The sequence below is a fragment of the Cervus elaphus genome, chromosome 31, assembly GCF_910594005.1.
Source record: "Cervus elaphus chromosome 31, mCerEla1.1, whole genome shotgun sequence".
NCBI classification, from domain to species: Eukaryota; Metazoa; Chordata; class Mammalia; order Artiodactyla; family Cervidae; genus Cervus; species Cervus elaphus.
Window position 1 is genome coordinate 12,021,169 of NC_057845.1, and position 15,440 is coordinate 12,036,608.

The 15,440-nt window shown below is 41.3% G+C and overlaps 1 protein-coding gene across 7 annotated transcripts in view; it reads left to right on the forward strand.

Annotated features, from left to right (window-relative positions):
- The window catches only part of LOC122687615 (amyloid beta precursor protein), a 288,333-nt gene that overhangs the window by 49,526 nt on the left and 223,367 nt on the right, over positions 1-15,440 (forward strand). For all 7 annotated transcript variants that reach the window (XM_043893224.1, XM_043893225.1, XM_043893226.1 and 4 more), the window contains exon 2: positions 13,928-14,095. In XM_043893224.1, coding sequence (XP_043749159.1) covers positions 13,928-14,095 — 168 coding nt within the window. The remainder of the gene's footprint in view (positions 1-13,927; positions 14,096-15,440) is intronic.

Consider the following 15,440-nt stretch of genomic DNA (forward strand, 5'->3'; position numbering starts at 1 on the left):
GAGCAGAGAAGTATGCTGTTTTCCCCCCTTGTCCAAGTAGTATGGGTAACTCTTATGAATATATCTACTTCTGTACTATCCATGTCTATGTACTGTACATGACCTTACTGTACATGTTCTAATTAAGTGATTTGGCTCCGTTTATAAATCCACTTCTTCTGGAGGCTTGTTTTCCACGTACTTCCCTCCTGCCACTTGTTCAAACACTGTTTTCTTCCTCTTTCTACCCAGTAATCCCTGGGGCCTTTATTTCTTCTATGCTTTACATCATTGCAGTAAGTGAAAGAAATAAAGAGGATAACAAGAACTAACAAACTTTAGAATGTGTAGTGCTCACTTCAGCAACACATATATTAAAACTTGTACCTTAAGCCTTAGTTTTGTACCTTAAGCCTAAGTTTTATGCTCTTGAAAATTCATTGTAGTGCTCTAGATAAGGCGCTGTTGATAAAAGTCAGGTTTAGAACTGTGTTAGATCCTGAGGCATATGATATTGAGTAGAAGATAAAGGCTCTGTGAATCTGCCAGGTTGATGAGTGAAGTAGCACAAATTTGTCAACATCCAGGGTCTCATATTAAGAGGACTCACCTTAGGAATAGTCCTAACAGTTTAGCTTGAAAATTATGTAGGGAGACTGTAGCCCAGGGCAATGAAATCAATTACAGCTAGAGTTCAGAACTGTTCCACTTACTTGGCTTTGTCTGTCCACTAAACTCAGGTGACACTGAGACTTTGAGGCTCATTTGCTGCCAAGTGGTGTGATCTCAATGCGAGGTATCAATGTTTGGTGCCAATCTAGTAGGATCTCAGTGAGGTATCAGGTGACGAAGTACTCGATACAGCATTCCAGAGCTCCCCGTGTCCCCACTGGTCACCCTGCCCTTTCCTCTGCACACACACCTGCCTCCCACAGCTGGGCCTGGGCTGTGCGTGGCGAGAACCCTCCTGCGCGAGAACCCTCCTGCTTCTGTCCCACGGCTTTCAGCGATCACAGAGTGGTTGGTGGCCTGTGTTCTTAGTGGCCTGAGTATTTGCTGATGAAATCTGTGTGTCCTTTCCTGGAAAAAGTGTAATTAGAATGTTGTTGTTTGGTCGCTCAGTCGTGTCCCACTCTTTGCAGCCCCACGCACTGCAGCACGCCAGGCCTCCCTGCCCATCGCCAACTCCTGGAGTTTGCTCACACTCATGTCCCTCGAGCCGGTGGTGCCATCCAACCATCTCACCCTCTATCGTCCCCTTCTCCTGCCTTCAATCTTTCCCAGCATCAGGGTCTTTTCTAATGAGTCAGCTCTTCATATCAGGTGGCCAAAGGATTGGATCTGATGTTGTATGCACACAGCCACATATAAACTGTGACCAGGAACATCGTCTGTTTAATAGCATTACACCATATTAAAGTATTTCCTTTCAAAAACAGTGGGTGTCACAGACATACAGAACAAACCAATGGTTCCCAGTGGGGAGAGGGGAAGGAAGAGGGGCAGCATAGGGGTTGGGCACAAACTATTATGTATCAAATAAGCTACAAGGATATGCTGTGCAGTATGGGCAATATAGTCAGTAGTTTTCAATTACTATAAATGGAGAACAACCTTTAAAAATTGTGACTCACTCTTTGTACACCTGTAGCATTTAATATTGTACAGCAACTATTCTTCAATTTAAAAACAAGCCAATTGAGTTAAAACAGAATGCATTTATTTTCTTTTTAAGGCTCGTGCATTTAAGCAAATTGTTTATCATCTACAGACATATAAAGAAAAAGAAAGAAAAATCCTATCATCAAAATTTCAGTTGGAACACTAAATTTTGGCTGGGAAAATTTCATAAAGTATATAAAATTTACAGTCACGGGGTAGATTTGCTTACCCACATTTTTCTAAATATGCTTTAAAATTTTTCAATAATAGGATTGAGTAATCAGTTTTTAAATTTAAATTTATGTTAATTGCAGTGAGCTCAAATGAACAATTCAGTTCCTCTGTTGAACCAGCTGGTGCTCCCAGTATAGTTAGCCCTGGGTGTCCGGGGTTCAATATCCAAGGAATGCTGACTGTACCGTATCCTTTGATATCACGGACTTGAGCATCTGGGTTTGGTACAGAAGGCGGGGCAGCGGGGAGGGTCTGGAACAAATCCTCTGTGGATGCTGAGGAACCCTATAACCATTTTGAGAATTCAGTAAGACCCATAGGTTAACAATAGAGCAAATAGTAGAAAAGCAGAGTTTCTGGGGGACCAGCATCTCAACAATCTGGTGGGGCTGACATCCAGGTTCCAAGGGAAGAACTCAGCTGTGAGACTGCCACACAAAATTTTATTTCAGCATAAAGTCCTATTGCTTAAAAACTTTCGGAAACAACCTCATCGGTGAAGAATCCTCCTGCAGTGCAGGAGACGCGGGTCTGATCCCTGGGTTGGGAAGATCCCCTGTAGGAGGAAATGGCAACCCACTCCAGTATTCTTGCCTGGAGAATCCCAGGGACAGAGGAGCCTGGCGAGCTACAGTCCATGGGGTCTAAAAGAGTTGGACACGACTGAGTGGCTGACACACATACACTTTAAAAATTCAGTTTGATTGTCTTCCTTCTGAAATAACTTTGAGCCCTGGTTCTGTTATTTAGTACTTTATTTATTGCTCTATATAATACTTGCCTGTATTAATTCCTCTTGCTACAATAATGCTGCTAAGCCACAACCCAACCCAAAGTTCAGTGGCTTAAAATAATAACGATTTTTATAGCTCACACACCTATGGGTCACCTGATCTTGGCTGAAAAGTGAAAGTGACTCAGTCGTGTCCGACTCTTTGCAGCCCCATGGACTATACAGTCCATGGAATTCTCCAGGCCAGAGTACTGGAGTGGGTAGGCTTTCCCTTCTCCAGGGGATCTTCCCAACCCGGGGATCGAACCCAGGTCTCCTGCATTGCAGGCAGATTCTTTACCAACTGAGCTATCAGGGAAGCCCTTGATTGGGAAGATCTTGGCTGAGCTTGGCCTAATTTGATAGAAAATAGTAATTTGAAATTGAATAAATTATCTCTTGTATCTAAAGTGTGAGTTTCCATTTTCTCTGTAGCATTATGGGCTGAATGCTTATCTGCCCTAGCTGTCAGAACTAATGGAAATCATACTGGAAAATAGTTCATTTGGTACCATCAGATTCCTTTATAGTGAATGCCACTCAAACCAGCATCCCCATGGAGCCCAGTTTCCACGTCCTTCAGCTTTTTAGCAACGTGGCTTAAATGCTCACTCTAGAGTGAGCCTTTAGCAAAGCACTGTCTTTTGAGATTTGCTCTAGTTGCTCTCTGCCTGTAAACTCTGTGTGTTTATTACTGCTATTAACACCACATTACTACATATTATACGGTGGCTTTATAGGAGGTATAATACAGGAATATAGGGCTTCCCTAGCTCAGATGGTAAAGAATCTGCCTGCAATGCAGGAGACCCGGGTTCAGTCTCTGGGTCCGGAAGATTCCGTGGAGAAGCAAATGGCAACCAACTCTAGTATTCTCGTCTGGAGAATCCCATGGACAGAGGAGCCTGGTGGGATACAGTCCGTGGTGTCGCAAGAGTAGACATGGTTGAGTGACTAACACGCATATACAATACAGGGATGTGCATGTATATAGGTATGCTCATCGCCTGTGAATGTGCTCATTGTTGAGAAATTAGCAAATAGAGATAAAGTAACATAAGCCTTGAAGGACATGCATTCACCATTTAGACTGTTGGGGATTCTGGACCCCTATTTTGGTGATTTGATTAGCTGTTTCTGATTTAAGGTAAAAACTAATTTAGGGGAAAGTTTTCCCTTTTCATTTCTGGGGCAGCTTCTTAAGGAGGAAACTACCAAAGGTTACTAAGTGTTAACGTCTAGGAGTTTAATTTAGAAAATGCAGATTAAACATTTAAACTTTTTTTAAAACTGAATTTGTTGCCCTTTTACTTGGTCTAAAAATATTTTTTAAGAGCCAGTAGCTAAGAACTCGGAAAAGGCAATGGCACCCCACTCCAGTACTCTTGCCTGGAAAAAATCGCATGGACGGAGGAGCCTGATGGGCTGCAGTCCATGGGGTCTCTAAGAGTCGGACACGACTGAGCGACTTCACTTTCACTTTTCACTTTCATGCATTGGAGAAGGAAATGGCAACCCACTCCAGTGTTCTTGCCTGGAGAATCCCAGGGATGGGGGAGCCTGGTGGGCTGCCGTCTATGGGGGTCGCACAGAGTCGGACACGACTGAAGTGACTTAGCAGCAGCAGCAGCAGAAGCAGCTAAGAACTGCAAGATACTACTGTCGTCAGGGAGAATGTTATTTGAAAATAATATTCAAGAACCGAAAATAAAAATGCTTGAGAACTGGTAGCAGGAATGCCAGCTGGTTAACCATGAAAAAAAGTAAGCATGGACTTTGGAGTAAACAGCTGTGATTAGACTCTTAGGGAGGTTTTGAGTCTTTCTGATTATCTAAGTAGATGTGGAAGTGAATTATCTTGGTTCTTCTGAGAGTCAAATGAGATGATGAAGGGAAAGGCCTGAGTAGATGCTCCCATTTTTGCCCTTAACTCTGTTTTTATCTTCATATTCATGTGATCAAGGTTAATGAGATATAACAATATTGACAGAGTCAAAATAATATAAAAATCATGATACAGTATGTTTTTGTATGTGAAACATGGCAGGAAAACTGCAAGACAGAATTAAAGAGATAAACGTCAAAGTGACTGACACTGAAAAGAATTTTAATTGTTATGTCAAAACACAATAAATGCAATTATACATGGTATAGTATGTATATGATGTATATGTATATATACATTCAGTTAAAATATAGGACATTTACTGTTTAGGATTAAACGGGCATTAATTGGATAGAAAACTATAGCTGAAGAGTTTGGTCAGTTGTCCTACATGAGGCTTTGTTTTTTTTAATTCCAGTTTTATTTCTGTTCCAGACAGTGGGCATCACTCTTCTTGGGCCTGCCTAAAATTTGTGCTGTAAATATGGGTAATTAATTCCCCAAATAACAAAGTTTTATAATAAACTTTGAATAACAAAGTTTTCTGTTGAGAGAACTCTTGATTTTCTGCTGGGCACCAGCAGCGAGAATTTATTTACAGGCCTTTGTTGTAAGTTGGAAGGAATCTGGAGTCAATTTTAGAATACCTATTCTTTAAGCAGAAAAAAAAGTTTGACACTATCAAATAACAAAACTAAATCAATTTAGTAATAAGTTTGATGTCCTTCATTCAGAGAAAGTTCATGGATTGGGGGAGTACAGTGTCTTATATAGTTCAGTTTACTTTAGTTCAGTTGCTCAGTCGTGTCTGGCTCTTTGCGACTCCATGAACCGCAGCACGCCAGGCCTACCTGTCCATCACCAACTGCCGGAGTTTACACAAACTCATCTCCATTGAGTCGGTGATGCCGACTCATCTCATCCTCTGTCATCCCCTTCTCCTCCTGCCCTCAATCTTTCCCAGCATCAGGGTCTTTTCCAATGAGTCAACTGTTTGCGTCAGGTGGCCAAAGTACTGGAGTTTCAGCTTCAATATCAGTCCTTCCAATGAATACCCAGGACTGATCTCCTTTAGGATGGACTGGTTGGATCTCCTTGCAGTCCAAGGGACTCTCAAGAGTCTTCTCCAACACCACAATTCAAAAGCATCAATTCTTCGGCGTTCAGCTTTCTTTATAGTCCAGCTCTCACATCCATACATAACTACTGGAAAAACCATAGCCTTGATTAGATGGACCTTTGTTGGCAAAGTAATGTCTCTGCTTTTTAATATGCTGTTTAGGTTGGTCATAGCTTTTCTTCCAAGGCACTGTTTTAAATTAAATTTTACTGGAGCATAGTTGTTTCATTGGCTTCCCAGGTGGTGCGACTGGTAACGAACCTGATTACCAATGCAGGAGCCATAAGAGACCTGAGTTCGATCCCTGGGTCGAGAAGATCCCCTGGAGGAGGGCATGGCAGTCCACTTCAGTATTCTTGCCTGGAGAATCCCGTGGACAGAGAAGCCTGGAGGCCCACAGTCCATAGGGCTGCAAAGAGCGACCACCGCTGACGTGACTTAGCACGCGTGCACGTGTAGTTGCTTTATGATTTTGTGGTAGTTTCTACTGTACAGCAAAGTGAAGTAGCTATGTGTATATGTATGTCCCCTCCTCATGGATTTCCTTCCCGTTTAAGTCACCAGAGCAGAGTAGAGTTCTCTCTGCTATTCAGTGTTGTTGTTCAGTCCCTAAATCATGGCCAACTCTTTGCACCCCGTGGACTGCAGCATGCCAGGCTTCCCTGTCCTTCACTGTGTCCTGAGTTTGCTCAAACTCATGTCCACTGAATCAGGGATGTCATCCAACTATCTCATCCTCCACCTCCCCCTTCTTCTCCTGCGTTCAACCTTTCCCAGCATCAGAGTTTTTTCCCCAATGAGTCGGCCCTTCGCATCAGGTGGTCAGAGTATTGGAGCTTCAGCTTCAGCATCAGACCTTCCAGTGAATATTCAGGGTTCATTTCCAGTAGGTTTAATAGGTTTGATCTCCTTGCTGCCCAAGGGATTCTCCAAACAGTCTTTTGCAGCATCACAATTTGAAAGCTTCAGTTCTTCGGCACTCAGCATTCTTTATGATTCACATTGGTACGTGGCTACTGGGAAAACCATAGCTTTGACTGTACGGACGGACCTTTGTTGGCAAAATACTATCCAGTAGGTTCTCGTTAGTGATCTATTTTACGCATAGTATCAATAGAGCTTTAAAAGAGACAATATGGAAATGGATTATCTAGAGAGGTCGGGAAGGGAATTTCCTCCTAAGGCTAGCAGGTCCTATTTTTAGGGTAAATCAAGCTCATGCTCAGCTGGAGGACTGTGATTGTGGGTTAGGATTCCTTGACAGGTGTTTCCCTCACATGCAGGCTGTCGTAGGTGTAGACTTGTGGTGTGGGCTCTCCCCCTGGGATGGCCTCCATGCTGTGTGTCTCAGTTTAAGAATTACCTTTACCAGTATCAGCAGAGGCCATGGATCCATCAAGGAGCTAGAACTGTCATTTGAAGCCAGTTCACTGGTGTCCCCAAAAGAATGTCAGATTTCAAGGAGTGAAATATGTGGATTAGATCTCTGCAAGGGATGTCTTCTCTCTTCACTCACTTGTGACAAGTCAATTTTAGGCCTGAACCTCGAGCTCTGATCTTCCCAGGTAGCACAGTGGTAAAGAATCCACCTGCCAATGCAGGAGACATAAGAGACCCTGGTTCAATCGCTTGGTCAGGAAGATCCCCTGGAGGAGGGCATGGCAACCCACTCCAGTATTCTTGCCTGGAGAATCCCCGTGGACAGAGGAGCCTGGAGGGCTACATTCCTGTGGGTCACAAAAGAGTCAGACACCTCTGAGCACGCACGTCATGTTTTCAAGCTCTGAAATAACTATACAGCAGCTAACGAATGTGAGGAGCGTAGCCCCTCTCCACACAGGTAAATTGAAGCTGTGTGTGCAGTTTTGGTAATCACTTTCCAGTTTTCTGTATGCTTTGATTAGCTCCTCTGTTTTCTCACTACAAATACATGCACCCACACACAGGGGCCAAACCTTGGAAAATTGCAATTTTCCGTTTTAATTTGAGAGTCACCCTGGTCACATCAACAAAACCCTTGATGGCATAGGTCCAGCTCCCAGCTCTGCCTGCTCATACTTCTGTGACCTTAAACAAATTCCTCCAGAGCCTTTTCCTTCTGCTTAGAGTTGAGACAGATGATTTTACAGATCCTTTCAGTTCTGTGATCCTGATTTTAATTTCAGTTCTCCTCTGTTGGAGACAAAATGGGCAATTGTAGATGTTCTGGTTCTGCTTAAGTTACTGTTGTTGGGGTTTTTGGGTTTGTTTGTTTGCATTTAAAGGAAAGCCTTACAGATCTTCTTTTCCTTTGGAGACTGAAAATTTGTTTATGTTAAGGATTAAATGAGGTACTTTATTTGGCCTTGAAAGGAGTTCATGCTCAAATCTTCTTGATTGTGACGCTGCAGAATAATTACACTGAAAATGGAAAATCTGAATGTTTAAAAATATTTTTGTGCATGTGCAGGGGGCATAATTGTATTATGCCCTGGCTAACGGAAAATTGTTTATATGAGGAAATCATGGATGTGATAGAAGTATCATCATGTTGTGCTTTTTAAAAGCTACTCACTATATAAAATCTAATCACTCCAAGGAAATTGTGTACTGATTAAATAGTAGTCAACACTCGGCTATAGGAGGCCAGCTAGCTATTCAGACCAGTAAGAAGTTCGTTTAAATGCAGAAACCAGATGGTTTTCGTTAGCCAGAAACCTTAAAATTACATAAATCCACGGATGCACTAAGCTATGGATCTGTGCCTTCTCCTTGCCAAGCTAGACTTCTCGGCCAGTGAAACAGAGAGTTCCTTGTTCCCTTTCTCTTTGAGTTGGGACTGTGTGGGGAGGAATGCTGCCAAGCCAGCTCTATAAGGAATTTTGATCTCCTTGATGATAATAAAGAGAAACTTTTTGGAGAAAGGGAACACCCAGTTTGAAAGACAGTGTGAGAACTTGTTTGAGAAGTCGGTCTTGTGCTTGTAAATTGCACCGATTCCAGCTAGGTGTAGGTTTCCAGGGTCGCCTTTGCAGCGTGGCCCAGATTAGGTATATATATTTTATTTGTTTGTTTTAATTTCCCCTTCCGCTGTTCTCTAGCTAACTTACTTTTGGGAAGTCCATTTTCCCTTGGCAGCTTGTCTGTATATGATGACCCTAAAATACAGAGCTGGCAGCAAATGGTTGTTTTTAAAAGATAGACAGGATTTTTTAGCTGTAGCACTGGGTCTCTGTAGTTCAGAGCATTCTGTAAATAGCCCGTTGCTTCTCAGGCAATGTTCATGCGCCATTGTTTCAGCCGGTTATTCTGTTCCTTGTCATTGAGCACTGTTTTCCCATGGGAAAACATCTTTAGTCTTATGATGTCAGTGGAAAGTCATTCAAGTTATAAGAATTATCTTCGTCTTCAGTCTCTCTGAAATGCGGAGACTGTGAATGGCCATTTATAGCAGGGTGCCAATCTTTTATGTGTTGTCTTAGATTTCTGCCAAGTAACATTAAGTTGTTACTTTAGATGGTGTTAGGATGAAAGCAAAATTAAAATCATCATTATTTAAGTGGATATATTCCCCATCCACTCAAGATTTTATATTTTCTATTTAAAGGAGAAATGATTTGTAAAAGTTAGGAATAATTACCTTTAGGATGACTTTGACAGGGTATTATGCCTTGTCACTAGCTGCAAATAATTTACCCTAGGATGGAAAGATTTCAGTTTCAAGAGTGTTCATTTTAACAAGTCCTGAAAAGGACACTGTGTATGATGTATTAAGCCATTTTCTGAGGTTTCATTCAGGAAAAGGGATTTGGGTAAACCTGTTGGGCCCTTGGAAGGCTGGGTATTATCTTCCATGTGACCACCTTGGCATGGTCATGGTCCCCTTCTGTTTGAACGACAGTGTGTGAGTGGGCTGCCCTCAGAAACCAGACTTTGTTTCTTAGATGGGTTATCTGATGCCAGTAAGGATCCTGGGTTGTTTGTCTTGTTTTTATTAACCAAACCAGGGATATGTTACCTAAAACATGAAATTCTTTGCAGGTGTACTTCATTAAGAATAGAAAAGCATCTGGTTCCGTTTGTTCTCTACTATTCCCTTACTTGGATCTTGTACACGGCTGGTATTGGCTTGGAAAAGAATTTTTGTTCAAGACATACGTTTTTGTGATTGAAGTATTTATTTATAAAGGGCTTCTTGTGATGTCAAATGTCACAGGTATACACATACAGCCAATTTTATAATTTCCAGCATAATAAGTTGTCCTGACTGTTGAGGAATCAAGGTTTGAACTATTAAAAACTTGATTCTAAGAAAATGGGGATGTTAATGATCATGACTCTCCATAATTTTTTTTTAAGTTAATACTAAATCTCATCTGGTAGAAATCTGAAAGGTTTGAAGCATTTGTCTTCTTAACTCCCATTGTCAAAAGGAGGAAGTCATAGGCAATTAAAGATATATTCCAGTAAGATGATAGGGCCATAATCAGTTCATTTGAGGGGAATGAGAGAATGATTACCACCATTTGGTAGTGGGAATATAGAAATATACAAACAGATGGCAATTAAAATAACTGTAAAGTCAAAAAGACAGAAAAATAATGAAGAATGGAAAAAATAGAAAGATGGTAAAAAGTCAAGGTAGGAAAAATGGAGAAACATTTGATTTGTTTGTCCGATAGAGTGACCAGTTGTCTCAACTTACCAGTGCATCTGATAGTTTTAGTGCTAAAAGTCTCATATCCTGGAAACCCCTTAGTCCCAAGCAAACTGGTTGGTCATGCTATTATCAGGATAAGCACTTGCCTGATTTATTGCTTTGTCCCCAAAAACAAAGTGCCTTGCATGTATTGTATACTCACATTTACTGAATGAAGAAATGTTAGTTGCTTTATTTATATATTATTGCCATTGTTATATTTTAGTTGCCACTCAGCAGCAAGGAGATGAAAGACTTCTTCAAGTAGATAAAAGAGAAGCAATGGCCAATAGGAATGTCTTATTTGTGGCATTGAAGGATTTTGAGTTAGTAAGAGGATAATCAGAAAAATAGGGAGCTAGGCTAGTTCACTGCAAAAGAAGCCAAGGGGAAAGACTTGCAAGGAAGAATTCAGGTATGGCAAAGAAATTGAAAAGTAACAGGTACTGGAGAAAAATACTTTCTTAGGAAGTTGTATGTAACCTTTGAGAAAATTGTTCCAAGGGTGGAAATGTAAACCACCCTATAAGAGTCTTAAGAAGCAGGTAAGAAGGTGGTATCACTGAGTATTTAAATCACCATCTGATAGGATTTGTTGGAAAAAATGAAAAATAATAGTTCTTCTAGAGCAGAGATGGGTAAACTAGGGGCCACTGGTCAGATCTGGTTTACTGCCTGTTTTATAAAGAAAATGTTCCTATGAAGCAGCCACACCCATGTTGTCTGAGGCTGCTTTTGTATTACAGCAACGGGCTTAAGGGCTTCCCAATTGGCGCTAGTGGTTAAGAACCTGCCTGCCAGTGCAGGAGACGTAAGAGACACAAGTTCGATCCCTGCATCAGGAAGATCCCCTGGAGGAGGGCATGGCAACCCACTCCAATATTCTTGCCTGAAGAATCCCATGGATGGAGGAGCCTGGCGGGCTAACGTCCATAGGGTTGCAAAGAGTCCAACATGACGACTCAACGCACACAAAATAGAGTTGAGCAGGTACAAGAGACTGTATGGTTCACAAAACCTAAAATATTCACTGTCTGCCCTTTGACATAGAAAATGTGTTGACCCTCCCTGCCCTAGAATATAATAGAATGGAAGGAAATATTTTTTGTCTATTTGCTTTTTTTTCCAGCAGAGGAGATCTGAGCATATTTGTGGATGTATTGTGAAGCTGGAGAAAAGGAAGAACTTATTGGGTATCTTATTGTTGTGTAATAGGTTACCTCAAAATGAATGGTTTAGAATAACAAAGACTTGTTATCTCAGTTTCTGTGGAGAACTTGGGAGTGTCTTCTGGGTGGTTCTGGCTCAAGTTCTGTCTTGAGGTTTCAGTCATGTCAGCAGATGAAGGCTTGATGAGGCTGTAGGGTGTTTCCAAGCTCACTAATGTTGCTGTTAACAGGAGACCTTGATTCCGCATTACATGGGCCTCTCCGCAGGGCTGCTTGAGTGTCCTTCCAACATGGCAGCTGGACACCCCTCCCCGCCCCCCAATACCAAGTGATCCCAGAGAGCAGCAAGCAACCCTAATGCCCTTTGCAGCCTTGCCTTGGAAAACATGTATCATTTTTGCCCTACTTTATTTGCTACAACAGAAAAACCCTGAATATTTTATGGGATGACAGTGATGAGAACATTAGTCTAGGAAGTAGGGACTATTGGGACTCTTGGAAACTGGGTGCCATGGGGTAGAGAAATTGGTACCTCATGTTGCTTGAGGGGAGGATTTGGAATGCAGGGACTTCATGTTGACAAGGAGATAGAAACTGTGGTGAACTCACTGTGGAGAATCTGAGGTACAGAGAAATGTTGAGATAGAGGCGGGGGGGAGTTTATTCAACAAAATTATTACCAACCATGGTAAAAGATCATTAGTCTTCCTGTTCAGTTATGGGTAAGTTCTCAAGATTCTTAGACTGGAAGTCTTTGGGACAAGAATGAGTTTGAGCAGAATAAAGTACCATGGCAAATATAATGATGATTTCATTATTAGATTTTCAATTTCTTGACAGTGGAATTTAAAAATAAATGTATTAATATATGTTTTATGTATTTATCTATGTTATAAATATATTTTATGTCCTTCATTGCATCTAATATGGGGCCTTGTCTATAGGTATCTGACTGCTTGACTTTCTTGCAATGTTACTATCTTACTATTTAATTCAGTAAAATGGACAAAATTTATATGCTGTTTTTTGAGGATCAAGGCATTAAATTTACTCTTATTCCCTCAAGAAAACTGTGAAACGTAACGTTTATGAAGCATTCTGCTTAGACTGCTTCTTTGCATCTGTTGGAGCGTGGGCCTCTCAGTTTCTGACTGGGAAATCATAGATGGTGGGTAAAGCCCCAAACTGGGGAGTTGAGGGGTCCCAGCTACTCTGCTGACGATCCAGTACTATGGCTTGCATTGCTGTTTCTTACCTTGGGCATCATAGAAGCAGAATCTTACTAAATACATTTTACAAAGTAGAACTAGAAATGTAGAAAATGTTAACCTGAAGCATGGTTTTAGAGATTGTGCCCGGGAGCTTTTGCTCAGGTCTGAGAGGTCTCAGCTGGGTTCAGTGCACGATTTTTTTTTTTTTTTAAGGATAAAAATCCTCTTAGGGATTTATGGACAAAATGTGTATGATGATGACTAGAATGGGCAGATGTTTGATCTATTTTTACATTTCTGTGGGAAGAAGTGTCAGGAAGCTCTTTCTTTAACCGAAATCTCTTGGTGTAATTTTAGTGTTGTTGTTTTTTTCCCTCCTGTGAGCAATTTTTAGACATGATACAAGTTATTCTAGAATCACCCAGTTCCCAGCTACATGCATGGCTTCTGTTGGAAGTTAACTCTTCTTGGCATGGACCTCACACATTTCCTCGGCAGCTGGATTTAACCAGGGAGGAATTACTTGGCCTCCATGTCCTGTCTTTTGATTCTTTGATTTTGAATAAGACTTTTACTCTTGCCAATTTATTTGTCATCTCATGCTGATTTTTTTTTTCCCCTTTTTGAGCTATCAGAACACAGTAAGTGGGGCAGTGTGGATATTTCAGAACTTCCATTTTCCCCTTTTAAAAATATTTATATGGACCTGGCGGTCCAGGGTTTGGACTCAGTGCTTCTCTGCTGTGACCCAGGATCAATCCCTCGTTGGGGAACTAAGATCCCACAGGCTGTGTGGCCTGGCCAATATATATATATATATATATATATATATATATATATGCTGTGCTGTGCTTAATCGCTCAGTCCTGTCCTATTCTTTGCAACCCCATGGACTCTAGCCCGCCAGGCTGCTCTGTCCATGGAATTCTCCAGGCAGGAATACTGGAGGAGGTAGCCAGTCCCTTCTCTAAGGCATCTTCCTGACCCAGGGCTCAAGCCCAGGTCTCCTACACTGCAGGCAGATTCTTCACCATCTGAGCCACGGGGGAAAGCCCAGCTCACAGAAAGCATAACCCGTAGAGATTCATAATTGAGAGTTCCCACGAATAGAGCTGTTTTTAGCATATCTCCATGCTGTGTTTCTCTTCACAGCCCTTCCTCCAGCCTCCACCCCAGAGCTATGGATTTCTATAACTGACCCAAGCTTATCTTTCCAGGTGCCCACTGACGGCAATGCCGGCCTGCTTGCAGAACCCCAGGTGGCCATGTTCTGTGGCAAGCTGAACATGCACATGAACGTGCAGAATGGGAAGTGGGAGTCGGACCCATCGGGGACCAAAACCTGCACTGGCACCAAGGAGGGCATCCTGCAGTACTGCCAGGAAGTAAGTCTCTGCTGGCGGCCAGCGGTTCGTGTTGGATCACATGCATGTTTCGTGTTCATGTAGCTTCTTTCATGTTTGTATTTTACCATTTGCAGCGAACATCTTGGTTCCTAATGATTCACCGTACCATATTTGCTTGCTTTATCCTATAGTATGCATAAATATTTTTGAAATTATTTACTAAATTTATGAGACTGTTAGTAAAAACAACTTAAGTACAATCTTGTATGTAAAATATACTTCAGTTTTTTTTTAAAAAAGAGAAAACACTCAACTGAGCAAATGTTAAGGTGTCTTGGCACTTCTGTTTATCTTTAGAGTGTATCCCACCATGGCTGTGTAGTCAAGGTATTGTGTTTAAAAGTAACTGGAAATTGGAAGATTGGGATTGACACATACAGACATATTACTATATATAACCAATGAGAACCTGCTGGGAGCTCCACCCAACACTGTAATGACCTGTGGGAAAATAATCTAAAACAGAACATAGATAACTGATTCATCTTGCTATAGAGCAGAAACTGACATATTGTAAATGAACTAAACTCCAATGAAAACTTTCAGTTCAGTTCAGTCGCTCAGTCATGTCCGACTCTTTGTGACCCCATGGACTGCAGCACACCAGGCCTCCTTGTCCATCACCAACTCCCGGAGTTTACCCAAACTCATGTCCATTGAATCGGTGATGCCATCCAACCATCTCATCCTCTGTTGTCCCCTCCTCCTCCTGCCCTCAATCTTTCCCAGCATCAGGGTCTTTTCAAATGAGTCAGCTTGTCACATCAGGTAGCCAAAGTATTGGAGTTTCAGCTTCAGCATCAGTCCTTCCAATGAACACCCAGGACAGATCTCCTTTAGGATGGACTGGTTGAAAAGTGACTAGAATTAACTTTATGTTATCAATTTGATATATTTTAGCTCATTTATTTGTTTATATTTAATTTTAGTTTTTCTCTCCTTCTTATTACTATTTGAAAATGTAAAACACTTAGATTATTGAAACACTCAAGTAAGAAGTTGCCCTCTGAAATCTCACTTGCCATCCATCCTCTATTAATAAATATTTTCATCCTTGATTTATCCTTCCTGAAAAAGAAAGAATGTACTTTTCCTTTTTTTCTTACTAGCTTACAGTAAGTACTGTTCTGTGCTTTATTTTTTTAACATAATTTTTAGATCCTGGAAATCACCCCCTTGCCATTTGTAGAGATCTTCCACCTTCGTGTAATTTTTCAGAGTTTTCTTGCCATTATTGTATAGGGTGTTTTTTTTAATTAATTCAGTTTAAAATAACGAGTCCAAAGCATGTTGTCCCACATTTCTAGATAGTTATATATTCCTA